This window comes from Schistocerca cancellata, chromosome 6 (assembly GCF_023864275.1).
Source record: "Schistocerca cancellata isolate TAMUIC-IGC-003103 chromosome 6, iqSchCanc2.1, whole genome shotgun sequence".
Taxonomy (NCBI): Eukaryota; Metazoa; Arthropoda; class Insecta; order Orthoptera; family Acrididae; genus Schistocerca; species Schistocerca cancellata.
Genome location: NC_064631.1, coordinates 556,279,711 through 556,306,172, shown reverse-complemented (window position 1 = coordinate 556,306,172; position 26,462 = coordinate 556,279,711). Strand labels below are relative to the sequence as shown.

General features: G+C 46.0%; 1 protein-coding gene across 1 annotated transcript in view; it reads right to left on the bottom strand.

Annotated features, from left to right (window-relative positions):
• LOC126088422 (uncharacterized) overlaps positions 1-23,848 on the bottom strand; it is an 82,442-nt gene extending 58,594 nt beyond the window's left edge. Inside the window, exon 1 of the mRNA XM_049906565.1 lies at positions 23,628-23,848. Coding sequence (XP_049762522.1) covers positions 23,628-23,848 — 221 coding nt within the window. The remainder of the gene's footprint in view (positions 1-23,627) is intronic.
• Between the last annotated feature and the right edge of the window lie 2,614 nt (positions 23,849-26,462).

Sequence of the window (26,462 nt, the reverse complement as noted above, 5' to 3'; positions counted from 1 at the left end):
GGCCACTCACAACGATGGACGTCGCTTTCTGGCTTCCATCACAGAAGCGTCAATAGAAGGGTGAAATGTAAGAGGAGTTGTGGGGATCTACCCTTCATGTAACACGTACTTCGGCATTGGTGAGAATTGTGGTGAAATTTCCTATCAGTGTGACATGATTATCCCACCTTGCAAGTCACATGAAATTCTGAGCTCTGGCCTTTTTCCCGCATGTGTCGACGTCTTGCTGTTAGAAGTGTCGTCCAGTCCGAAGGTGACATCGCAGGGTGCCACACTTTTGCGCCATTACTGAGGAGGGTTGTGGGCACCTTTGAGCCAAATTTCAAAGCTATGATTCTTAAGTACAGGGTCTCAAAAAGTGATCCTTTAATTGTGTTGTGCAGTCTATTTAGTGCTACATGGGAACAGACACCTCTTCCCACACGCACAGGTCGAAAATCTGCGTAAATGTTTCCATGTATCACTAAATAGTTTTTAAATATAACACTTACATTACCGTCGCAACTGCATCTGAAAGTGGCCACAGGCCAGAACTGACCATTATTGTAATGTAATAAATGATGACAAAAGGTGAACTTGTATAAACAATTTGACAACTTATGGTAGATATTTAAAACGGTTTTATCATTCAGGAATTACGTCGAGACTGTGGACCCACACATGAAGAAACTACTGTTGTTTTTGTTGTGCTCTTCAGTTCTAAGACTGCATACGAAACTACTGCCACCGTTCTAGCACTTGGGCAGTAGACAGGTATACCAACATAAAAAATAATACGATATTGCAGTGCCTGTGTCGTCCCGAATTACACTACAAAGGCACTGCGGCGACTATAATCGTTATGAACGACATTAAAGGTATTCATAGTTGCGAATATGGGCAACCATCAGCTGTAGAACGGAAGGACAACAATGGAAATTTGTGCCTGACAACCAGCAGGTACATTGCATCGTAATTCAGAATAACATGGATACTGCAGTATCGCATTTATCTGCCGTCACTGGGCAAGCAACTTTCATGTAAATTGTCTTGCCTGTACGGGAATATACATAATGAATGTACAAGTACAACTGTAGGCAGACGGTTGACGACATTTGGAAATTCGAGTCTGGACGTAGGTCGTGCGCGGACAGCCAGATGAGTAGTTATGCATCCCTAGATACGCTGCAGTACCGGTTTACTTGTCGTGGTCGCCCAGCAAACTCGGCCTGGCTCAGGAAGCTATTAACTTCTCTCACTCGTTCTATTGAAGCGGCATATTCCACTGATATCATTTTGTAGCCAGCTACCACTTTTTTTCTGAGGACAAAGACTAATACCGCAATTTGGCTGGTTGGTGATACTGTGCATTTTGTAGTTGCTGGTGAATGAGATGATGTTCATTTGACTTTTCGCCAGTTTATGTCTTCGGCTTACTGTTCCTACTTGCAACTGCCCCGATTTCGAGAACTCTTTGCCAACTTGCTGAATCTCACCTTTCAGAGACAGGGCGTTGGATACTTCCAGCAGTAGCTGCTGTCCTCGCTGTACTTTTGTTTTCTCATCTGCTTTTCCTTTCGCGCTTCTGGTTTTACTTTTGGATACTTCCACAGGTGAGGGAGAGGCATTCTGGCCAGGCCTGGGGATTCGACCCCTGCACACCTTGTCTCCACCAGCTGGAAGCTAGCTGTGATCGTTATTGCTAGATTTCTGTAAAATGTATTTCCTTTTTGCACGAATATTCACATACTTCTGTTGAGAATTTCCTAATTAATTCTAATTTCCTACATTTAACCTGTGTCATGTTAACGTTTATGGTCGTTTTTGCAATGGAAGTTAACTGTACAAGTCACCTACTCAATAAAAATATGTGTGAAGTCGTATGGGACTTAACTGCTAAGGTCATCAGTCCCTAAGCTTACACACTACCTAACCTAAATTATCCTAAGGACAAACACACATCCATGCCCGAGGGAGGACTCGAACCTCCGCCGGGACCAGCCCCACAGTCCATGACTGCAGCGCCTAAGACCGCTCGGCTACGCGGCTCACCTACTCAATAAATTCCTGTTGTTAAATAATGGTGAGGTGGCCGCTAGCGATAAGTGCGAAATCCGGGTTCGAGTCCCGATCTTGCACAAATTATCATTGACATCATTCCGGGTAATTTCCAAGAATGTTTGCCTATCGGAGCCGCGGGCTCCAAACGATGGATATCGGACGTGCGATTTTAAATAAAAAACCCAATGCTTTATGACAGTAGTGTGTGGGATGTCTGGTATTGCAGACTTTTCTTCCGCCGTTTGCCTCACGCAGAAGAATCTAATTCCATGCTTATGCAATGTAGAGAATAGTTTGAATTTTTGTCGGAAATGTGACCCTCTACCCATATTTTTGCGTGACATTGACGGAGTCTACCCAGGTTACGACAAAAAGGGAATGCGTCCCGTAGCATACAGATCAAATAGACTTTCTCATGACGACAACGTCGACCACGAGTGAGATAAGTCGTTTCCTTTGTAATTACAACTATTTCAGTAACGCTCTTCTTTTGTCATTGCTGTAGTGACCACTATAAACATGCTCATAACGTCCGCCACCACAGTCGCATGATCGATTTAGGATCGCACCTTCGATATCTATCGTTTGGAGCCCACAGCTTCGACAGGCAAACATTCTTGGAAACTACCTCATTCCGTTCAACAGCTGACGGTTGTCAATATTCGCAATTGTGAATAAATTTAAGTAAAAAAATAATGAAAATTATGTGTAATAGTTGTAAATTCACAGTTGTGAATAAATTTAATGCAAAAAGGTTATGGAAATTGTGTGCAATAGTTGTAAAAGGGCACTATGGTAACACTATAATTAAGTCGTATCTTCAGGGTATACATTACTCGGAAATGGTGTGTCAGTAAACTGTTACAAGTGTCGTTTATACTTCCAGGATCTTTACATAAAAAAAAGCTCTAAATGATCATTCTATGAAAGTAGCTGCTTCAGTTCCAAGGTCGGGGAAAGGCAAGGGCGTACCACATCCAACAGGACCATGGCCAGTAATGCAGTGTAGTGCTCAAAACAACCTACTGCTTGAGGACAGCTTTACGTAACTTTTCAGTAATCCTCAGTTCAATTAGCATTTCAAAACAAACGAAGTCAAGTTACTTGAAGTTGTATTTTGTTTTAAGTGACGTTTTGTAAAATTACCACGTAAAAGATAACGTGAGGTATGGGTGTCGATGTTTCTCAACAGTCACTTAGATAAAATAGATTACATTGCCTTCATGTTCAGTTCACAGCACCTTATTAATGATTTTGCAGAAACAAAAATTGTTCTCCACTGCGTAAATTTGACTGTCGCGGAATTAAGGGAGTTGTGAGAGCACCGTTCATATTCGTCACGTAAATAAACTGTCTGTCGGATAGAGTGGGCAGCAATCTGATGCAGTTTACTGCTGTGTACGGGAAAGCTTCTTCCTTCAGTGAATGCTGAGCGATTCTACATCTACATCCATCTACATCCATACTCCGCAAGCCACCTGACGGTGTGTGGCGGAGGGTACCTTGAGTACCTCTATCGGTTCTCCTTTCTATTCCAGTCTCGTATTGTTCGTGGAAAGAAGGATTGCCGGTATGCCTCCGTGTGGGCTCTAATCTCTCTGATTTTATCCTCATGGTCTCTTCGCGAGATATACGTAGGAGGGAGCAAAATACTGCTTGACTCCTCGGTGAAGGTATGTTCTCGAAACTTTGAGAAAAGCCCGTACCGAGCTACTGAGCGTCTCTCCTGCAGAGTCTTCCACAGGAGTTTATCTATCATCTCAGTAACGCTTTCGCGATTACTAAATGATCCTGTAACCAAGCGCGCTGCTCTCCGTTGGATCTTTTCTATATCTTCTATCAACCCTATCTGGTACGGATCGCACACTGGAGAGCAGTATTCAAGCAGTGGGGGAACAAGTATACTGTAACCTATTTCCTTTGTTTTCGGATTGCATTTCCTTAGGATTCCGATGAATCTCAGTCTGGCATCTGCTTTACCGACGATCAACTTTATATGATCATTCCATTTTAAATCACTCCTAATGCGTACTCCCAGACAATTTATGGAATTAACTGCTTCCAGTTGCTGACCTACTATATTGTAGCTAAATGATAAGGGATCGTTGTTTCTATGTATTCGCAGCACATTACACTTGTCTACATTGAGATTCAATTGCCATTCCCTGCACCATGCGTCAATTCGCTGCAGATCCTCCTGCATTTCAGTACAATTTTCCATTGTTATAACCTCTCGATATACCACAGCATCTACCGCAAAAGCCTCAGTGAACATCCGATGTTATCCACAAGGTCATTTATGTATATTGTGAATAGCAACGGTCCTACGACACTCCCCTGCGGCACACCTGAAATCTCTCTTACTTCGGAAGACTTCCCTCGATTGAGAATGACATGCTGCGTTCTGTTATCTAGGAACTCTTCAATCCAATCACACAATTGGTCTGATAGTCCATATGCTCTTACTTTGTTCATTAAACGACTGTGTTGAACTGTATCGAACGCCTTGCGGAAGTCAAGAAACACGGCATCTACCTGTGAACCCGTGTCTATGGCCCTCTGAGTCTCGTGGACGAATAGCGCGAGCTGGGTTTCACACGATCGTCTTTTTCGAAACCCATGCTGATTCTCGCGGCGTTTTCATATTTTTGTCCAACCCCTGTACGAGTCCAGGGTTACTGCTGAGACGTTTTACATTGCTCGAAGTATTCTGACATTGTGGTGGTTTGCCAACGACGCTGGTTGCCAATGGGCAGGAATTGGACAGAATGTGTACTTAGTGTGGTGAGTTTCAGCTCGCTTTAAAGGTGGATAAATGTAAGCTAAGGCGGATGAACAGGAGAAACATTCCCATAATGTTCGAGTACCGTATTAATGGTATGGTGCTTGGCTCAGTCACGTCGATTACAAATTTGGGTGTAACACAGGAACAGGAACGTGATGTCAGTTGTAGGGAACGTGAATGGCTGGCTACGGTTTATGAGTGAGTTCCGGGAAAGTGTACTGCAGAGTTATAAAGGGGAGCGATTGCAAAACTGCCTGCGTGTTTGGAATCACCAACCGACTGGACTGAAAGAAGACATTGAATCAATTCAGAAGCCTTTTGCTAGATTTATAACCTGTCTGTTCGGTCAGTAGTCCTACCCGATAGCTGAGTGGTCAGCGTGACGGATTGCCATCCTACGGGCCCGTGTTCGATTCCCTCCTGGGGCGGGGACTTTCTCCGCTCATGGACTGGGTGTTGCGTTGTCTTCATCATCATTTCATACCCATCCGGTGCGCAGGTCGCCCAATGTGGCGTCGAATGTAATAAGACCTGCACCAAGGCGGCCGGATCTGCCCCGTAAGGAGGCTCCCGGCCAATGACGACAAACGCTCATTTCCATTTTTCCATTTGTTAGGTTAATACAAAAGTGATTCAGAAATGCTGAGTTAGCTTAGATGCCAATTCATGTAAGGAAAATATGATTTTTTTCGGGAGACGCTATAGAGGGAGTTTACAGAATCAGCATTAGTGACAGAAGAGCTTCTGTGAAGTTTAGAAGGTAGGAGGCGAGGTACTGGCGGAACTGAAGCTGTGAAGACGGGTCGTGAGTCGTGCTTGGGTAGCTCAGATGGTAAAGCATTTGCCCGCGAAAGGCAAAGGTTCTGAGTTCGAGTCTCGGTCCGGCACACAGTTTAATCTCCCAGAAGTTTCATATCAGCGCACACTCCGCTGAAGAATGAAAATCGCATTCAGCATTAGTGACAGATTACAGAACGATTCTACTGCGTCTCGCCTGTCTCTCCTAAGGACAAAATAAGCGTGATTAGAAGTCGTACAGACGCATAGAGGCGGTCATTTTTCCCTCGCTCCATTTTCGGAAAGAACAGGAAAGATAATGACTAGCAGTGGTACAAATAACGAACCGCCATTCACTCTACATTCGGTTACAGATGCAGATATGGATGTAAAATCATTCTCCACCTGAGCTTATGCTGTGCATCTGTGGACCTCGGCATGGGGGGACACTATGTCCCGATGTTCCTTTTCTTCAGAGTTCTGCAACAAGAAGACCGTTACACAGACAAAGTGGATAACTTCCGGCGGACGAGGCTACGGCGTAAGTCGGAAAAAGGTAATAGAACTGTCCCACACTGGAGACCTATTCACGTGGCTGCGGCACCCGCCAAAAAGAGCGGGGCCATTCACTTCGTCGTGCTGCGCTCCTGTTCAGAGCTGGACAACAGGAGCGGTAGGACAGAGTATTGGCCGGCAAGGATCCGAAGTCACGTGTGACACTGGAATCTCCGGCACAACATTTGCCTCACGACAGCAAGAAAATAAAACAATATTCAGTCTTGTTCTTTGAATACGGACTTTTCTATTGTGCCACAAACACAAATATGTAATTCCACACTTATTAATTAGGTGGAAGACAAAACTAGTGGTGTGCTCTTAATTAAGCAAGGTCAAAAAACTACTGTTTCTTAAATCTCGGACGTAGATTACTATCATTTCTCTTGTAAATTATAGATTTCAGCGATCAGTCGCCTTTTTAAATTTTATTGGCAGATCTAGATTTCAGTTAGAAGCTAGCCATTCTCAATGCACTGTTATTTATGCTCAATGCATATAATGCCTGTTATCGGGTTTCATCCACAGTTCATTGAATACTCAATGAATACTCAATGAACTGTGGATGAAACCCGACCAAGAGGCATTACATGCATTGAGCACAAATAATAGTGGATTGAGAATGGCTAGCTTCTAGTTGAAATCTAGATCTGCCAAAAAAATTAAAAAGGACGGCTGATCGCTGCCATCTATAATTTACAAGCCAATATAACATTCGCCGAGTGCAACAGCTTACCCCATGGAAGGTAACCTGATGAGCTTCAAATGGCTCTGAGCACTATGGGACTAAAATTCTAAGGTCATCAGTCCCCTAGAACTTAAAACTACATAAACCTAACTAACCTAAGGACATCACATACATCCATGCCCGAGGCAGGATTCGAACCTGCGACAGTAGCGGTCGCGCGGTTCCAGACTGTAGCGCCTAGAACCGCTCGGCCACTCCGGCCGGCCAACGTTTATGAGGCGCCGATTTCTTTAATATGTATGCATTACGAGTTCTCTCTAAACAATGTTACTCTATGTGTTCCCTTCATGTTACAATTATTTCCAACTTCGTTCCAATTAAAAATTAATACACTGCTGGAAAAAAAATTGTACACTCTTTTAGGAGTTTCCAATTCGATCAAGATTTATTGTTGGAACAATGCATATGGAGTACATGAAATGATGACATTTACAGATCAACAGCACAAGAGGTTCTGAGGTATCGACCATGCTGAAAAAACCATATTAGTACGTGGTCTTGTCTCCGCAGCTGGCAATGCAGGCGCTGACTCTGGCATCCAGCTGATCGTAAGGATAGCGAATACTGTCCTGAGATACGTTATGCCAAGCCTGCTCGTCCGGTTCACGTAGTTCTGTAAGAGTTGTTGGTTCAAGAATCACATGAGTCACTTCTCGTCCCATCATATCGCATACGTGGTCGATTGGAGACAAGTCCGGAAATTTATGAAGATGATGTCTGTCCTTCCGGTCATGTCCGAAAGAACAGATACCATCGGTCACCTTGCAGCTCTCTTAGAATGAATCGATAATTAAATCAAGACCCTAAGCTGTCAACAGGGGTTGATATATATCAACGGGGATAGTTGAAAATGTTTGGCCTGACCGGGACTCGAACCCGGGATCTCCTGCTTACATGGCAGACGCTCTATCCATCTGAGCCACCGGGGGAACAGAGGACAGAGCGACTGCAGGGATTTATCACTTGAACACTTCCCGTAAGACCCACATTTCCAACTTAATGTCCACACACTACATTCGTAGTGTCCTTGCCCATTACACTCATTACTCGAGGCAGACAATCTTACCGAGTCCCGTAAGAGTTCGGGCAATGCATGTGCAAGTCCAAAGCAGGAGACCCCGGGTCGACTCCCAGTTGGGGCACACATTTTCAACTGTCCCCCATTGATGTATATCAACGCCTTGTGGCGTCGCAACTAGTGCGCGATCGCCCATTTGTCTATTAAAAGCTTTACTTTAGAATGTATGTGGGCTGCAATGTAAGCTGGTAGAGTATTATACGGTCAGTAACGGACGAGTTGTGTCCTGCAGACTGACGTCACGACCATCTGTTGCAGCTGCGCGTGTGAAAGCAGTGGAGTAGCGCTGGCAGGCCACTTACATTATACGAAACTAAAAATATTAATAACTAATAAAGGAATAACCCGAGGAACGTCATATTTGATGTACATCCTTCTGTTGTGAAAACAAACAATATGTCAAAGTCTGAGATCAAAAATAGTTGTATTTTGGAAGTTAGAAAAATTCCATAAAAAAAACGTAATTTTCCGACAGTCAAGAATTTAAATAAATACAGTGACGTAATAGTTCACCTTCAGTGACTATGTACGATGATCTGATAACATTTTCAGTGTTCGTATATAAATTTGGAAAGTTTTTAGTTTCAGAAAACCTCTGTGACTTTTCCATAATAATAATTTCAAGAATTCTAAGTAAACAGGTGTATTGTGTGTTAGGGTGCGTGTGAATGAGAATGCGTGCTTGACAGTATGTGGGACGTTCGGCATTATTAAAGAATCATTCATATAATTCCCTACAAGAACTGGCAAGTGTTCCAACTCTGTAGCGTGGGAACGAACCCACTAGTGGTTGCCCTACTAGTGAATGTCGGATGTCCATGTATGTATGCTTATGTATAAGACAGCCAGAACATTCACGACTACATAATAAATTTCCAGATATAGATTAAAGCTTATAGTTCATTTTGTTTTGTTTATTTAATTAGAGAGTTTTGTGTTACTTAATTTGATGACGTCAATGAGCATAGAGAAGTGGTTGGTGGTTGCTAGATTTTGGCGCGAGCCGCGCCCTAGAAGTGTGTTCTCATTGGTCGTAAGTGCTGACAGCTAATGAGAAGCGAGACGGTTGGCCGCCTAGCGAGGAGATTTAGTTTGGAGTATGGGAGAGTGAGAGAGAGTCGCGAGCTAGCTTTGATTGGAGGCGGTTATGCTGGATGTGACTCTTCGCATTATGTGTAAGATGAAGTCTTGGGATGACTTCCGCGTTATGGTCCAGTGTTAATGGTAGCTGGTAGTGACCAGAAACTGTTATTGAAAAAAACTTTAGAGTGTAGAACTGTAGAGTCCTGGCTGTTTTAGGTATGGTGATAACTGTGAGCAGAGACTTTAGTAATTTTCGTAAATGTGGGCTGATGATCTTGCTTAACGGCAATAAAGATCTATTGAAGGTTTAAATTTGAACTTCATGTTTAAAGTACGAGTGACATCCCCTTTCCGAATCATTTCTTTAAAGTACATAGAAAATTTTCAGCAAATTTTACTTATAGCGGCCTCCGGCGTGTAGCTATGAGGTTACAGTTTCTTTAACACCGCTTTTCTGCGATCTCGTAAGTAGCTGCAGTCAGGAGTTTTACGTGCGAAGATCTACCGCTGTAAAGAGGTAGGTGAACAGAAATTGTAAAAGAAATTGCATTGCAGCAGCAACGTATAATCCGTCGCAATTGGTGCATCGAACGCACGTTAAAAAAAAAAAAAAAAAAAAAAAAAAAAAAAAAAAAAAAAAAAAAAAATCCGCCCCGCAGCCTGTCGACAGCTTAGGGTCTTGATTTAACTATCATTTCAAGTCCGGACATCGTGTTGGCCAGGAAAGTTGCTGCACGTTTTGCAGAGCACACTGAGTTTAATGGATAGTTTGTGGACGAGCATTATCCTTTTGGAACAACAGATCACCTTCCTGTTGCAACAAAGGCGAAAGAACGGATCTAACCACATTCTGCACGTACCGAGCGCTGGTTGGTATCCCCCTCCAGTAACACCAAATGTGAAAGAAAGTTGTAGGTTATGCACCTCAGCCCAGGGGGCCTATGATGGGGTCAGAGCGTCTTGTGTGAATGTACTCTACGAAGCGGCGCTCACCAGGTCTACGTCGTACACGCAGACGATCGTCACTTGCGTGCAGATAGAATCTGATTTCATTGCTAAAGACCTCGGCGCGCCAGTCCATCTTCCAAGCGATCCTCTGACGGCACCAGTAGAGCCGTGCACGTCGATGCTGCAGCGTGGGTGGAAGACAGGCTAAAGGCATGATTGCCCATTGTCCCATTGCTAATAACGGGTGCGCACTAGTTCGTGCTTACACGCCTGAACACACGAGCCCTCTTACCTGTGCTATGGTATCTGTACGATCTGCCAGTGCTGCCCTTACAATACGACGATCCTGCTGCGTGGACGTCCAGAACCTAGCTTTCAGGTGTGAGAATGTTCACGTGAATACTGGTGCCAGCATCACTGCACAATTGACGCAGCACGTGCAACTGGTGTGGCAGTTCTCCGAAACGACCATCCCTCTACGCGGGAGGTCACAGTCTGACCTCTTTTCAAACTCTCTCAGTTGGTTGTCGGTAGCAGGATAGTATGGTTCCCTGCTTGGTTCACATGTATGCACCAAACTGAGCCTTCTGGCTGTGAGCGTTCCCTATTAAACAGTAGACACAGTTGGAGCTCTACGCTATCTGTTAGCAGACGAGTTTGAAACCATTACAAATACATCTACTAACCCCCAGGTGACATATGCCGTTATCGGATCCAAATCGACATCGTCTTTCGAGGTGTACTAATTTTTTCCAGCAGTGTGCATAAGAAGTGAACCTGTTTCTCCTTGTGCTGATTGTAAATGATTTGTCTACTGAACTTGTGAAAAAATCCTCTTGTCTCGATTATACCAAATGTCATCCAAGCAATAATTTCATAATCAGAAAAATGCTTCCGAACCTTGAAAATCAGTATGAAAACCTGCCAAAACTACTGCTGTCATCTCTGTATTTCCATCAAAAGCACTACTTACTACGGTAGAAAAATCGTAAAGTGATCCTCTAAAAATATTCCACAGTTAATTTCTTGTTTTGCACGAGAATTTGAATTTCTACAAATTGGATATAATCTACGACGAAGATAGTATCTGAGCGTTGTACGGTAGTACCGCTGCGTATTGCCAGAAATGAAGTTTGGCACTCAGTCGACCGCAGGCGCTGCCAGCTGACAACACGAAAGTCACTGAAGTGAAACTAAGAAATGAATGTTTCTGATAAGTAACATATTTTTCGACATCATTGGTATCAAAGCAGTTAGTAGTAATACACTGATTGATTTTGAAATTAAGCAGAAATTTAAAGAGAAAACAAGCAATGTCGTCCTTATACAAACATAATACATTAAGTGAAAAATATTCTTTCGGTCTGTATACACAAAATGCTTGCTTTGATAGTGGGAGTGAATTACCAATAACGCTTAACATAAACACGAGAAAAAAAATAGTTCAAATGGCTCTGAGCACTACGGGACTTAACTACTGTGGTCATCAGTCCCCTAGAACTTAGAACTACTTAAACCTAACTATCCTAAGGACATCACACACATCCATGCCCGAGGCAGGATTCGCACCTGCGACCGTAGCGGTGGCGCGGTTCCAGACTGTGGCGCCCAGAACCACTCGGCCAGCCCGGCCGGCAAACATGAGAGAAAGAAACGTATGTTCTATGCAGTTCGTAGATAAACAGCAGAGTAACACTGAGGTATAAAATGTGTCTACACACTTGTGTGTAAGTACATCCTTACGTTTTGGTGGTTTCTGGAGCACAGTTCAGCCCATACTAAGACAACGAGAATATCCATGATGCACGATATTTCCGACGGAACGAGAATTACTTACATTCGAAATCTGAACCTCAAATCAGTACGTCATGACGACTAGCACTTTCATCGACAACATGAAAGTCGAATGGAAAAAGGAAAAGGAAAAGAGGGGAATAAAAAATATGTGCATTACTTTATCCGCGGTAATCATGACTGATTTCCGTGGCTATGGACTGAGTTACTTGAAGAAATACAGCAACCAGGCACTTTTTATAGTGCTTTATGTGTGCCAAGACACGTTTCGGGCTTTCATTCATCTTCAGCTGACGTAATACGTCGTATCCCTGTCAGTATAACGATTTTACCGATTTTTCATGCTGTGGCACACTGTGCAAAATTTTAATTGTACCAAGTTTTCCAAGTTGTATGTTTACATTTAATTAAGAGTTAATTTTGCTTAGTTTCATTTTGTAACTTGCATTTTTTTCGCACTTATACGCATAGCACGAGCACTTTTAACTTGAATGGTCCAGCGATGCAGCGCACAGTTCGTCATGTGACTGACTTATATGGTCTTTTTTTGTACATCGTAATTTACAAGTAAAGTCAAGTTACAGTTTTCTTACATATAGCAAAACAACTTCCGAAGTCGACTGTATTTATAAACTTGATATTGCTGACCTATCGGAATTTCGTAACTGTTTTATAACTCCCCCGAAACTACTTCGAAGTCTGTTGTGTTTAACGACTTAATATTGCTGACCTTTCGTAAATTACACTCCTGGAAATGGAAAAAAGAACACATTGACACCGGTGTGTCAGACCCACCATACTTGCTCCGGACACTGCGAGAGGGCTGTACAAGCAATGATCACACGCACGGCACAGCGGACACACCAGGAACCGCGGTGTTGGCCGTCGAATGGCGCTAGCTGCGCAGCATTTGTGCACCGCCGCCGTCATTGTCAGCCAGTTTGCCGTGGCATACGGAGCACCATCGCAGTCTTTAACACTGGTAGCATGCCGCGACAGCGTGGACGTGAACCGTATGTGCAGTTGACGGACTTTGAGCGAGGGCGTATAGTGGGCATGCGGGAGGCCGGGTTGACGTACCGCCGAATTGCTCAACACGTGGGGCGTGAGGTCTCCACAGTACATCGATGTTGTCGCCAGTGGTCGGCGGAAGGTGCACGTGCCCGTCGACCTGGGACCGGACCACAGCGACGCACGGATGCACGCCAAGACCGTAGGATCCTACGCAGTGCCGTAGGGGACCGCACCGCCACTTCCCAGCAAATTAGGGACACTGTTGCTCCTGGGGTATCGGCGAGGACCATTCGCAACCGTCTCCATGAAGCTGGGCTACGGTCCCGCACACCGTTAGGCCGTCTTCCGCTCACGCCCCAACATCGTGCAGCCCGCCTCCAGTGGTGTCGCGACAGGCGTGAATGGAGGGACGAATGGAGACGTGTCGTCTTCAGCGATGAGAGTCGCTTCTGCCTTGGTGCCAATGATGGTCGTATGCGTGATTGGCGCCGTGCAGGTGAGCGCCACAATCAGGACTGCATACGACCGAGGCACACAGGGCCAACACCCGGCATCATGGTGTGGGGAGCGTCTCCTACACTGGCCGTACACCACTGGTGATCGTCGAGGGGACACTGAATAGTGCACGGTACATCCAAACCGTCATCGAACCCATCGTTCTACCATTCCTAGACCGGCAAGGGAACTTGCTGTTCCAGCAGGACAATGCACGTCCGCATGTATCCCGTGCCACCCAACGTGCTCTAGAAGGTGTAAGTCAACTACCCTGGCCAGCAAGATCTCCGGATCTGTCCCCCATTGAGCATGTTTGGGACTGGATGAAGCGTCGTCTCACGCGGTCTGCACGTCCAGCACGAACGCTGGTCCAACTGAGGCCCCAGGTGGAAATGGCATGGCAAGCCGTTCCACAGGACTACATCCAACATGTCTACGATCGTCTCCATGGGAGAATAGCAGCCTGCATTGCTGCGAAAGGTGGATATACACTGTACTAGTGCCGACATTGTGCATGCTCTGTTGCCTGTGTCTATGTGCCTGTGGTTCTGTCAGTGTAATCATGTGATGTATCTGACCCCAGGAATGTGTCAATAAAGTTTCCCCTTCCTGGGACAATGAATTCGCGGTGTTCTTATTTCAATTTCCAGGAGTGTATAAGAAACTTCCAACTTGACTTCGGTTGTAATCACCGAGCGACCGCTACGGTCGCAGGTTCGAATCCTGCCTCGGGCATGGATGTGTGTGCTGTCCTTAGGTTAGTTAGGTTTAATTAGTTCTAAGTTCTAGGCGACTGATGATCTCAGAAGTTAAGTCGCATAGTGCTCAGAGCCATTTGAACCATTTGTAATCACCGATATAAGAGCATACAAACGCGTAAGTCGGCCACATGGCGAATGCTGCGCTGCGTGGTGCATCATTGAAGCTAAACAGTTTGTGTTTTGCATATAAATGCAGAAAGAGGATAGACTGATTCGTAAATTTCGAACAAAAAAAAAAGACCTCGGAAATTGGTCACATGGCGAACAGCGCGCTGCATCGTTGGATCATTCAACTTAAAAGCGCTTATGCTATGCACATAAATAAAACTAAGCAGCCAATAGTGGCTCGTCTCTGTCTTCTTCTTTGAAGGAAAGAACCTTTATATTGTATGCAGCCACGGTCTCAAGACGTCTGTTTTACAAAGAAAAAAAAAAGGAGCTCCAAACATTAGAATAAAACTAAGTAAACGTAAATACACAACTCGGGAAATGTGGTAGCTAAAGGAATGTGTATTTTCGACACGATAGCTACAACGTTCAATACAGCTGACAAATATGTTGTGTCGACGAAAGTGTAAATTTAAATGCGAACATTTTGGTTAGACTTTACCGTGATTGTTATTGGTAACGAGTGAAACAACAAGTTTACTGTTATCAGTTACTATTTTTTATTTACTTGCACGACTCGTTTCGGAGGTTGTAACCATCATTCGGTGGATTTATGTAAATTAACATGACGTATATGTGTTGTGTCACAACTTCAGGGTAACCTGTGGCACAGTTTCCAGTGGTCACAGGCTCCTTTCTCTGTTGTGTTACGTTACATACACCATCACACTTCCACAAAGTGAAGACAGTGCCACAGGTTACCCCAAAGTCGTAACGTAACGCTAACGTGCCACATTAATCCATAAAAATCCAGCTGATAATGGAGGCTGAAACCTCTAAAAAATTCATGAAAATAAAGAAATAGTGACTGCAAACGGTGAACTTGTACTTTCATTCGAAGATATAAATGTAATACGCCAAACGAAAATTGGTGGAAGCGCGAGACACGTTTACCACAAAAAATTAAACTACTTCCAACGGCACCGACCGACCACCGTGTCACCCTCATCCACAGGTGTCACTGGATTCGGTATGGAGAGGTACGTGGTCAGCACACTGCACTCCCTGCTGTTGTCGGTTTATGAGACTTCTGAGTCAAGCAGCTCCTCAATTTGGCTCACAAAGGCTGTGTGCCCCCCCACTTGCCAACAGCACTCGGGAGACCCGGACGGTCATCCAACCAATTCTAGCCAAGCCCGTCAGCGCTTATCTTCGGTGATGTGACGGGAACCGGCGTTATCACTGCGCCAAGGCCGTTGTTGGTGTACATAAAACTGTATAAACAGCGGCTGGATGCTGTATTTGTCAAGTGAAATGTACACTCCTGGAAATTGAAATAAGAACACCGTGAATTCATTGTCCCAGGAAGGGGAAACTTTATTGACACATTCCTGGGGTCAGATACATCACATGATCACACTGACAGAACCACAGGCACATAGACATAGGCAACAGAGCATGCACAATGTCGGCACTAGTACAGTGTATATCCACCTTTCGCAGCAATGCAGGCTGCTATTCTCCCATGGAGACGATCGTAGAGATGCTGGATGTAGTCCTGTGGAACGGCTTGCCATGCCATTTCCACCTGGCGCCTCAGTTGGACCAGCGTTCGTGCTGGACGTGCAGACCGCGTGAGACGACGCTTCATCCAGTCCCAAACATGCTCAATGGGGGACAGATCCGGAGATCTTGCTGGCCAGGGTAGTTGACTTACACCTTCTAGAGCACGTTGGGTGGCACGGGATACATGCGGACGTGCATTGTCCTGTTGGAACAGCAAGTTCCCTTGCCGGTCTAGGAATGGTAGAACGATGGGTTCGATGACGGTTTGGATGTACCGTGCACTATTCAGTGTCCCCTCGACGATCACCAGTGGTGTACGGCCAGTGTAGGAGATCGCTCCCCACACCATGATGCCGGGTGTTGGCCCTGTGTGCCTCGGTCGTATGCAGTCCTGATTGTGGCGCTCACCTGCACGGCGCCAAACACGCATACGACCATCATTGGCACCAAGGCAGAAGCGACTCTCATCGCTGAAGACGACACGTCTCCATTCGTCCCTCCATTGACGCCTGTCGCGACACCACTGGAGGCGGGCTGCACGATGTTGGGGCGTGAGCGGAAGACGGCCTAACGGTGTGCGGGACCGTAGCCCAGCTTCATGGAGACGGTTGCGAATGGTCCTCGTCGATACCCCAGGAGCAACAGTGTCCCTAATTTGCTGGGAAGTGGCGGTGCGGTCCCCTACGGCACTGCGTAGGATCCTACGGTCTTGGCGTGCATCCGTGGGTCGCTGCGGTCCGGTCCCAGGTCGACGGGCACGTGCACCTTCCGCCGACCACTGGCGACAACATCGATGTACTGTGGAGACCTCACGCCCCACGTGTTGAGCAATTCGGCGGTACGTCCACCCGGCCTCCCGCATACCCACTATACGCCCTCGCTCAAAGTCCGTCAACTGCACATACGGTTCACGTCCACGCTGTCGCGGCATGCTACCAGTGTTAAAGACTGCGATGGAGCTCCGTATGCCACGGCAAACTGGCTGACACTGACGGCGGCGGTGCACAAATGCTGCGCAGCTAGCGCCATTCGACGGCCAACACCGCGGTTCCTGGTGTGTCCGCTATGCCGTGCGTGTGATCATTGCTTGTACAGCCCTCTCGCAGTGTCCGGAGCAAGTATGGTGGGTCTGACACACCGGTGGCAATGTGTTCTTTTTTCCATTTCCAGGAGTGTATTTCAGAATCTGCCAGGAAGTTTAAAATGTATTTATTCTCTCTTTCAATGGTTCAAATGTCTCTGAGCACTATGGGACTTAACTTCTGCGGTCATCAGTCCCCTAGAACTTAGAACTAATTAAACCTAACCAACCTAAGGACATCACACACATTCATGCCCGAGGCAGGATTCGAACCTGCGACCGTAGCAGTCCCGCGGTTCCGGACTGCGCGCCTAGAACCACTAGACCACCGCGGCCGGCCTATTCTCTATTTTTTTAAGCTTCAGTCCCCACTGTGTTCCATCACAATGGAAGTTACAAGACTTTAATCTGTTTCTGCACTCGAATGCAGATTTCACCTATGTGGCGCTTACAAGCTTTCCCATATTCATACTCCGTTCAGTTGGCCTCGGATTGCATGCAGCGTGCAAACCGTGTTGCGCAGCGTAGTAGTTTGCCATCGTGTTGTGCAGACATTCGTGGGAAATCCAGCTGACGTCATCTCACGGCCATTGCCCGTTGCGCGGAACCAGAATTAAAACGTCAGCAGCGACGGAACCGACAAACGCTTCGTGCGGAGTATCTTCCAGCTCAGTAATTTCTCATTTCCCCGCAACGCAGATATGTAAAATTTCGCTTGCCCTACATCGTCTACATTGGAGTCCGTTTGTGTGACTAACACCGTATTCAAACGTAAGGTGCCATAGTGGTTTAAACGCAAAGTCTATAAGTACTGTGTAGTGCAATTTTTCATTAACGCTTGTATGCGTATGACTTATAATGTGCATAGCTTCTAAGCTGCAAATATGTGTAAATTATTGAAAATAGTTTTACAACAGCCAGTTGTTTATGCTACAACTTTGTAACAATCCATTGTTGGAACAGAATGATCCAGTTAAACTGAAACATTTGAGACAAAGTCATTTATAAAGAAATGTCATATGGGGTCTTTCTTCGTATAATACAGTAACTCGGACATTATTATTCGCTTTGACTTATGATGGTTTTAAGCAGAAAGAATTTTATTACAGATAACAATTTTGTTGCAGATAATGCGTTCTGAAAGATTCTTGTATATCGTCCATCTCGCATTCTGGAGAACGGCTGCTCAAATAACCGTCCAGCAATCCAGACTTCGCGTCTCCCTAAATCGCTTTAAGCAGCTGCCGACGGGGTCCCTACGAAAAGGACATGGCCTATGTCCTTCCTTGTCCAACCTCACTCAACTTTTGTGTTCCATCTCTAATGACCATGGCGACGACGAGATGTTAAACTGTAAATTTCTTTTCTCATTTCTGTCTGATCACAATGAATGTGCTCCACACATTATTTTATAGCTATAATTTTCTTTTTGTGCAATTAAATATCGGAAAATTTAGACACTGCAAACACGGACTATTGGTCTGATTGTATCTGAGATTTGCGTTGGCAAGAAGTCCAAAAATTAGTAAACGTAGCAGTTCATTATGCTACAGAATGTACTTCCTTGTATTAAAAATCTCATCTATACGTATATATATCCTGCAGTGATTATTGCTAAATATCCAACTTGCAAGCACAATACTACACAATCTGCAACGATGCATCTGATTGTTGTGAAATACTGATTGGGCGCGAGATAGCTACCGCAATGTCGCTTACTGAAAAACACTGGTACAAGCTAAATGAGCATAATTAAATTAAAAGTCGAATTTTTCCCATTGAATAACAGTACAATCCTGCAACGGGTTCTGTCAGTAGGGTAGGCTAACTAGCTAGGCGAACCCGATCCCGAAAATTGTGACAGAAAATATGAAATAATGAGCGAAAACTATTGTGAAAAACAATCGTTTGTTACGTCATCGCAATCTCTTGCTCAGAAAATATTAGCTCTGATGATTCGGAGGAAATAGCAGACACTATTCACAAAAGTACAGATCCACAATAGTAATGTCTCTTTGTTCAAAGACACCAAGACAAAAAACACTTTTTAATTTCTTATCTACTGACGTCTGATAGAACTTAACGATCTTTTCCAGACTAGTCAGCACCTGAAATATTAATCGCGTTAAATACGGGAATTCTGAAATTATAAAATCGCTTGAGACAAGGCAAACTGATGTTTTCATCTTCGGTCTTGAAAAACTGTTCTTTCTATGATGTTGCAATGATTTCTCCTAAAGAAAGCAAATTCTATGGTGCATCAAACCTAATTTCTAACCAATTTAAAGACAACACACATCCATGCCCGAGGCACTTTCTGCGATGGGCCGTGGACGTCCAGCACCATGTTGTCTACCCGTGATCCCGCCTTCCTTTAAACACTTTCCGTAGATGCCCACAACAGCATCACGCCAACAGCGGACCATCCTCACCTTTCCCGTACACTTTCTCGTGCTCGGGCCCTAACAATCTGCCCTTTATCAGAGTCGCTTAGGCCAGTGGATTTCTCCATTTGCAGCCCGTATCATCGCTAGAATGGCACCCCATTCGTCTGAGCTCCGCTTCTGAACTTTCCTTACCGCGCCACGTGTCCGCATCGCCACCAGAAGGTATTCCGCCCCGAATTTGGCAGTGATCATAATATTTTGCCTTATCATAGTGCCCTCATCACGGACGACCAAACAACATCTGCATATCCCAATCCCACAGAGCATCACTGGGATGGCTTGGGGGGTCGAACTAAGCTTATCGACTCGTCTCGAACTTCACATACCCGGGATAAAGTTTTCAGGTTTTCATGATGTGTCAGCTGAATAAAGATCTATAGCTGTTACCGCCATAGTTCTTGGAGCTGAAATACGAACAGTTCCGGTAATTGTAAATATTAAAATGCCGGCCAGCGGTTCTAGGCGCTTCAGCCTGGAACCGCGCGACCGCTACGGTCGCAGGTTCGAATCCTGCCTCGGGCATGGCTGTGTGTGATGTCCTTAGGTTAGTTAGGTTTAAGTAGTTCTAAGGCTAGGGGACTGATGACCTCAGAAGTTAAGTCGCATAGTGCTCAGAGCCATTTGAACCATTTTTGAACTTAGCCTGGAGCAGCCGCTGGATGTCAACTGAATAACAGATCCATCAGGGTCACTTCAGCTCTTTTAAACCTGCCCAGGTCGACTGTTGGTGATGTGATTGTGAAATGGAAACGCGAAGGAACAACCACAACTAAACGAATACCACGCAGATTTTATGTACTGATAGACAGAGACAGTCGACCATTGAGAAAGGTGGTTGTAAAAAATCGCTTGAAATCAGTCAAGGAAACTGTCGTGCAGTCCTGCTGGTACGGTGACTGTGCGTAGGGAGTTAAACAGAATGGGTACAATGGGGAAGCAGTGCCTCATAAGCTACACATTTGTGCAGGTCACGCTAAGCGACGCTTTGCGTGGCGTAAAGGGTAACACCACTAGACAGCGGACGACACGAGATGAACGATTTAGAGTTATGATATCACGCTATACCCTGGACTAATCCGATGGAAGCGTTCTAGTTTAACGAAAGTCTGGAGAGTGTTACCTGCCACCATGCGAAGTGCCAACAGCAAAATACGGAGCAGATGGTGATACAGTATGTGGATATTTTTCGTGGTTAGGTTATGCTCTTTATTTTGCGCCTCAGAAGGAAGTATACACATTTCACAGCGTCGTGTCCTGCGTAAGCAGAAGTGGTTCGTGGACGATGATTGCCTGTATAAGCATACCAGTGCACTCTGTCATAAAGCAGTATCTGTGAAGTAGTAATGTGTGAACCCAACCCACACCTTTGGGATGAGTTAGAACGTCGACTTCGTTCCATACATCCATCGTCCAATCCAACATCACTACTTCTCTGGTTTTCTGGTGTGTGGATAGTTATGATGAAATAGTGTACGAGGGTTGGGACTTTAGCAGTGGCAACTATTTATTTACAGCTCGTACAAGATAGATACGTGTTTCAAAGTTTTACTGACCTTCAAAGTAGTCACCAGCACTGTGTATAACTCGTTGCCAGCGATGTGGAAGTCGTAGGATGCTCTTAGCTGTGCTAGTTCTGTTGACAGTTCGAGCGGCGTGGTCTATTGCCCGAAGAATTTGTAGCAGTCCGGAAGCGAATGCCATGAAGTGTTTCCTTCAGTTTAGAAATCGAATTGAACTCACGCGGGGTTAAGTCAGGGGAGTGCAGTAAGTGGTATAGCACTTAGCAGCCTCATCAGTCAAACAAATCAGTAACAGCTTGCACTGTACGTGCTTGAGCATTGTCCTGCAAAATGATGGTCAGGTCCTGCAGAAGGTGTCATGTCTTCTGTCTCTAAGCTGATCGTGGGCAGTGTTCCAAAAATGAACTTGAGGAAAACTGAATACAGCTGAAGGAATGTAGCTGATGAATGCTTAATTTGGCGACAGCAGGAAAGGGCCGTAGGAGTGGCGATTAAATAAATAAAGAAGTAAAAGTTGAAAAAGTTGTAAAAAAGTGCCAAACTCAAAATCCAAAGAGCTCAGGTTCCACCTTAATCTATAGATCCCGTTATAACAGGCTGGGCAAGTCAGTTCAAAGGTCGAAGGAAGGAACAGCATACCACCTCCAACAGGACCATGCGTAGTAAAGAACTGTGGCGTTGAAAACAATCTTCTGTTTGATGATTGATTTTTAGAAGTAGATTGTATGCAGTTTTCATGAACACAGTAAATGAAAAATGGTGCAAATGGCTCTGAGCACTGTGGGACATAACATCTTAGGTCATCAGTCCCCTAGAACTTAGAACTACTTAAACCTAACTAACCTAAGGACGTCACACACATCCATGTCCGAGGCAGGATTCGAACCTCCGACCGTAGCAGTCGTGCGGTTCCGGACTGAAGCGCCTAGAACCGCTCGGCCATGTGCTTACTGAAGAATGCGGTGGTTCTCCCTTGTTGTGGTCAGACGTGGTCGACTGAAAATTTGATAATGAGTATGGCTACCCTCCTCACGTTTGCATACAGTTCGAGTCAGGCGGCTGCCACATCCACATGTCCCACAAACATGTATATTGCACGACTGGACTAGGCAGCCAAATGGAGACCCAGAACGAGGCCCGTTTCAAAGCCAGACGAGTACCCTGCCTCTCGTTCTTTAGAGACAGACGCTGTTCATGCCCGTCATATACGAGGATAATGCCAAAAGTTAGGTCTCCTATTTTTTATAAGCCATAGACCTGTTTATTTCTACTATGGATTACATCAGTTACAGCTTGAACATTTAGCTGTTTTTCGACATTACTACCATTTCTGTCGATGCATTTTTGTAGACGCTGTGGCAGTTTTTGTATGCCCATGGCATACCAGGTCGTCGCCATGCTGTGCAGAAAGTTATGAACCTCTTCTTTCACCTCGTTGTCGGAGCTGAATCGCTTTCCGGCCAAATGTTCTTTTAACCAGTTCGAGAAGTCGTCCCGTTCGGCTGCACGTCGGTGAAGAAATGTGCGGGAAGCATCAACTCGTTGGCGCGCGTGGTCTTCAGTAAGCATGCGTGGCACCCATCTTGCGCACACCTTCCGGTAGTTCAATGTTTCCGTTAAAATTCTGTGAGCGGTCCTTCGGGAAACCTCAGGAACCAACGTGCAGAGATCATCCAGAGTGATCCGCCGATCTTCACGCATGCTTTGCTCAACCTTCGACACTGTCTCCTCAGAAATTGACGGCCTCCCGTTCCTTTGTTCGTCGTGAATTTCGGTCCGAGCAGCTGCAAAACTCTCTACACCACTTACGAACATTTTTGACATCGATGCACGACTCACCATACACTTCCGTCAATTGGCGATGGATTTCAATTGGCGCAGTGCCCTTTGCGTTCAAAAACCGAATAACTGCGCGCAATTCGCACTTGGCGCTAACATCTAACGGGAGCTCCATTCTAAACGGGTGCCAAGCCAAGACTGAGCGCCTGAGCGGTGCTCGCGCATGTTTACGTACAGCGCGTGAAGCACTCTTGATAACAGTGTGACCAACTACCACCCAAACAGAGTTCTGTACTTATAAAAAAATAGGAGACCTTACTTTTGGGGTTACCCTCGTACCCTACGACGCCAGGTGTGGTGTCACCGCCAGACGCCACACTTGCTAGGTGGTAGCTTTAAATCGGCCGCGGTCCATTAGTACATGTCGGACCCGCGTGTCACCACTGTCAGTGATCGCAGACCGAGCGCCACCACACGGCAGGTCTTGAGAGACGTACTAGCACTCGCCCCAGTTGTACGACGACTTTGCTAGCGACTACACTGACGAAGCCTTTCTCTCATTTGCCGAGAGACAGTTAGAATAGCCTTCAGCTAAGTCCATGGCTACGACCTAGCAAGGCGCCATTAACCATTTCTAGAGAGAGTCTCACTTGTATCATCAGGAATGCTGTATACAGATGGTGGATTAAAGTTAAGTATTCCAGCAGCTACGTACTTTTCTTACAGCATTCATTACGTATCCTGTTTCAGACATGGCGCCGGCCGGCGTGTGTGAACGCGTGCCTTTCGGTTACCCGTCACTGTGGACTGGCTGTCTTGTCAGTCCACAACACCAGGTATCAACCTAAACACGAACAACAGTAACGCACTCTCAGTCCTTTCTACCAGTCACAGACATTTGCAACTCTTGTCATCAACGCGCCCGCAGACGATGTGTACATGTACGAAGTAACATTGACATCCGAGCACGTCTTCCGGGTGCCTCACCTCTTTCGTCAGGCAGTGTATTTTTTTTGCGCCGGGGTGCATGGGTGCGCCCTGGGCGTGCCCCCGACTCCAGTAACGGGCCGTCCTGCTGCTGTGCAGCGCCGCAGTGTCGCAACTGCGGCCGCCCCACATAGCACGCCGCACGCAGGCCAGTCCGGCACCTGCCGCGCTGCGGCCTTCCGGCTGGCGAGCTCGCCCCCACATTCCGAACAGCTGACCAGCTGTGCCCAGCACCACGCGCCGAGGAGGCGGCCTGCAAACAGCCTCGCGGCAGGCAACCATCCAGCGTTAGGCCGGTATTACACTATCATATTTCTTTGCCAAAGATTTGATCAAAGATGTGATCCAATATTCCGTCCAATATACACTCCTGGAAATGGAAAAAAGAACACATTGACACCGGTGTGTCAGACCCACCATACTTGCTCCGGACACTGCGAGAGGGCTGTACAAGCAATGATCACACGCACGGCACAGCGGACACACCAGGAACCGCGGTGTTGGCCGTCGAATGGCGCTAGCTGCGCCGCATTTGTGCACCGCCGCCGTCAGTGTCAGCCAGTTTGCCGTGGCATACGGAGCTCCATAGCAGTCTTTAACACTGGTAGCATGCCGCGACAGCGTGGACGTGAACCGTATGTGCAGTTGACGGACTTTGAGCGAGGGCGTATAGTGGGCATGCGGGAGGCCGGGTGGACGTACCGCCGAATTGCTCAACACGTGGGGCGTGAGGTCTCCACAGTACATCGATGTTGTCGCCAGTGGTCGGCGGAAGGTGCACGTGCCCGTCGACCTGGGACCGGACCGCAGCGACGCACGGATGCACGCCAAGACCGTAGGATCCTACGCAGTGCCGTAGGGGACCGCACCGCCACTTCCCAGCAAATTAGGGACACTGTTGCTCCTGGGGTATCGGCGAGGACCATTCGCAACCGTCTCCATGAAGCTGGGCTACGGTCCCGCACACCGTTAGGCCGTCTTCCGCTCACGCCCCAACATCGTGCAGCCCGCCTCCAGTGGTGTCGCGACAGGCGTGAATGGAGGGACGAATGGAGACGTGTCGTCTTCAGCGATGAGAGTCGCTTCTGCCTTGGTGTCAATGATGGTCGTATGCGTGTTTGGCGCCGTGCAGGTGAGCGCCACAATCAGGACTGCATACGACCGAGGCACACAGGGCCAACACCCGGCATCATGGTGTGGGGAGCGATCTCCTACACTGGCCGTACACCACTGGTGATCGTCGAGGGGACACTGAATAGTGCACGGTACATCCAAACCGTCATCGAACCCATCGTTCTACCATTCCTAGACCGGCAAGGGAACTTGCTGTTCCAACAGGACAATGCACGTCCGCATGTATCCCGTGCCACCCAACGTGCTCTAGAAGGTGTAAGTCAACTACCCTGGCCAGCAAGATCTCCGGATCTGTCCCCCATTGAGCATGTTTGGGACTGGATGAAGCGTCGTCTCACGCGGTCTGCACGTCCAGCACGAACGCTGGTCCAACTGAGGCGCCATGTGGAAATGGCATGGCAAGCCGTTCCACAGGACTACATCCAGCATCTCTACGATCGTCTCCATGGGAGAATAGCAGCCTGCATTGCTGCGAAAGGTGGATATACACTGTACTAGTGACGACATTGTGCATGCTCTGTTGCCTGTGTCTATGTGCCTGTGGTTCTGTCAGTGTGATCATGTGATGTATCTGACCCCAGGAATGTGTCAATAAAGTTTCCCCTTCCTGGGACAATGAATTCACGGTGTTCTTATTTCAATTTGCAGGAGTGTATTTGACAAAGATCTTTAACGTAGCGCTAGAAGGGGTATTACACTGTCATCAAATTTTTCGTCGAAGTTCAAGATGGCTGACAACAACTTGTTATTAACCGCAGCAGTTGTACGTACCCCAATTGCATTGTGTGCACATGCGGAAAAGAAGTGGGCGAAAAATGGAACCATACATACGAGGTTGACAGTCTTAAAGTCCTGGGAGTACAACTTGATAATAAATTCAGTTGGGAGGAGCACACCACAGAACTGCAGAAAGGCCTTAACAAATCTGTATTTGCAATTCGAGTGTTAGCAGACATAGGCAACATAAAAATGAAAAAGCTTGCATACTTTGCCTACTTTCATTCCATAATGTCATATGGGATATTATTTTGGGGTAAATCTTGAAGTCAAACAAAAGTTTTCAGAGTCCAAAAGCGTGTAATACGTATTATTTGTGGAGTAAATTCACGGACGTCCTACAGAAACCTCTTCAAAGAACTGGATATACTAACTACTGCTTCTCTGTATATTTACTTCTTAATGAAATTTGTCGTAAATAATATATCTCTTTTTCCAACAAACAACTCAGTTCAAACATGATCTGCACAAGGACTTAAAAGCACTTACTATAGTTCAAAAAGGGGTCCACTACTCAGGAACACTCATCTTCCATAATTTGCCAGGAAACATAAAAAATTTAGTTACAAATAAAGATCAGTTTAAAAGGAGCCTGAAAAACTTACTACTATCCAACTCCTTCTACTCCATTGGCGAAATTTTTAATAGAAACAAATGCTGTATTGTATTTATTCATACTATTAGTATTGTTATTTCAGCTTAAAAAAAATCGACATGTTCCACATCCACGAGGATCTCCTCAGCACGGATCTATGGAACGAAAAACTAATCTAATCTGGGTGAAGCCGTGGGTTTTACGACGACACGATAAAAGCATTCAACAAAACTTGTTACGTGAGCTTACAGTGGAAGACGTCAAGTCGTACATCAATTACTTAAGAATGGATGAGCATACATTTCTGTATGTGCTCAATGAAGTGTATCCTCATATCAGAAAGCACAATATTCACTTAAGAACTGCTACATCTTCAGAAGACAGGCTCGC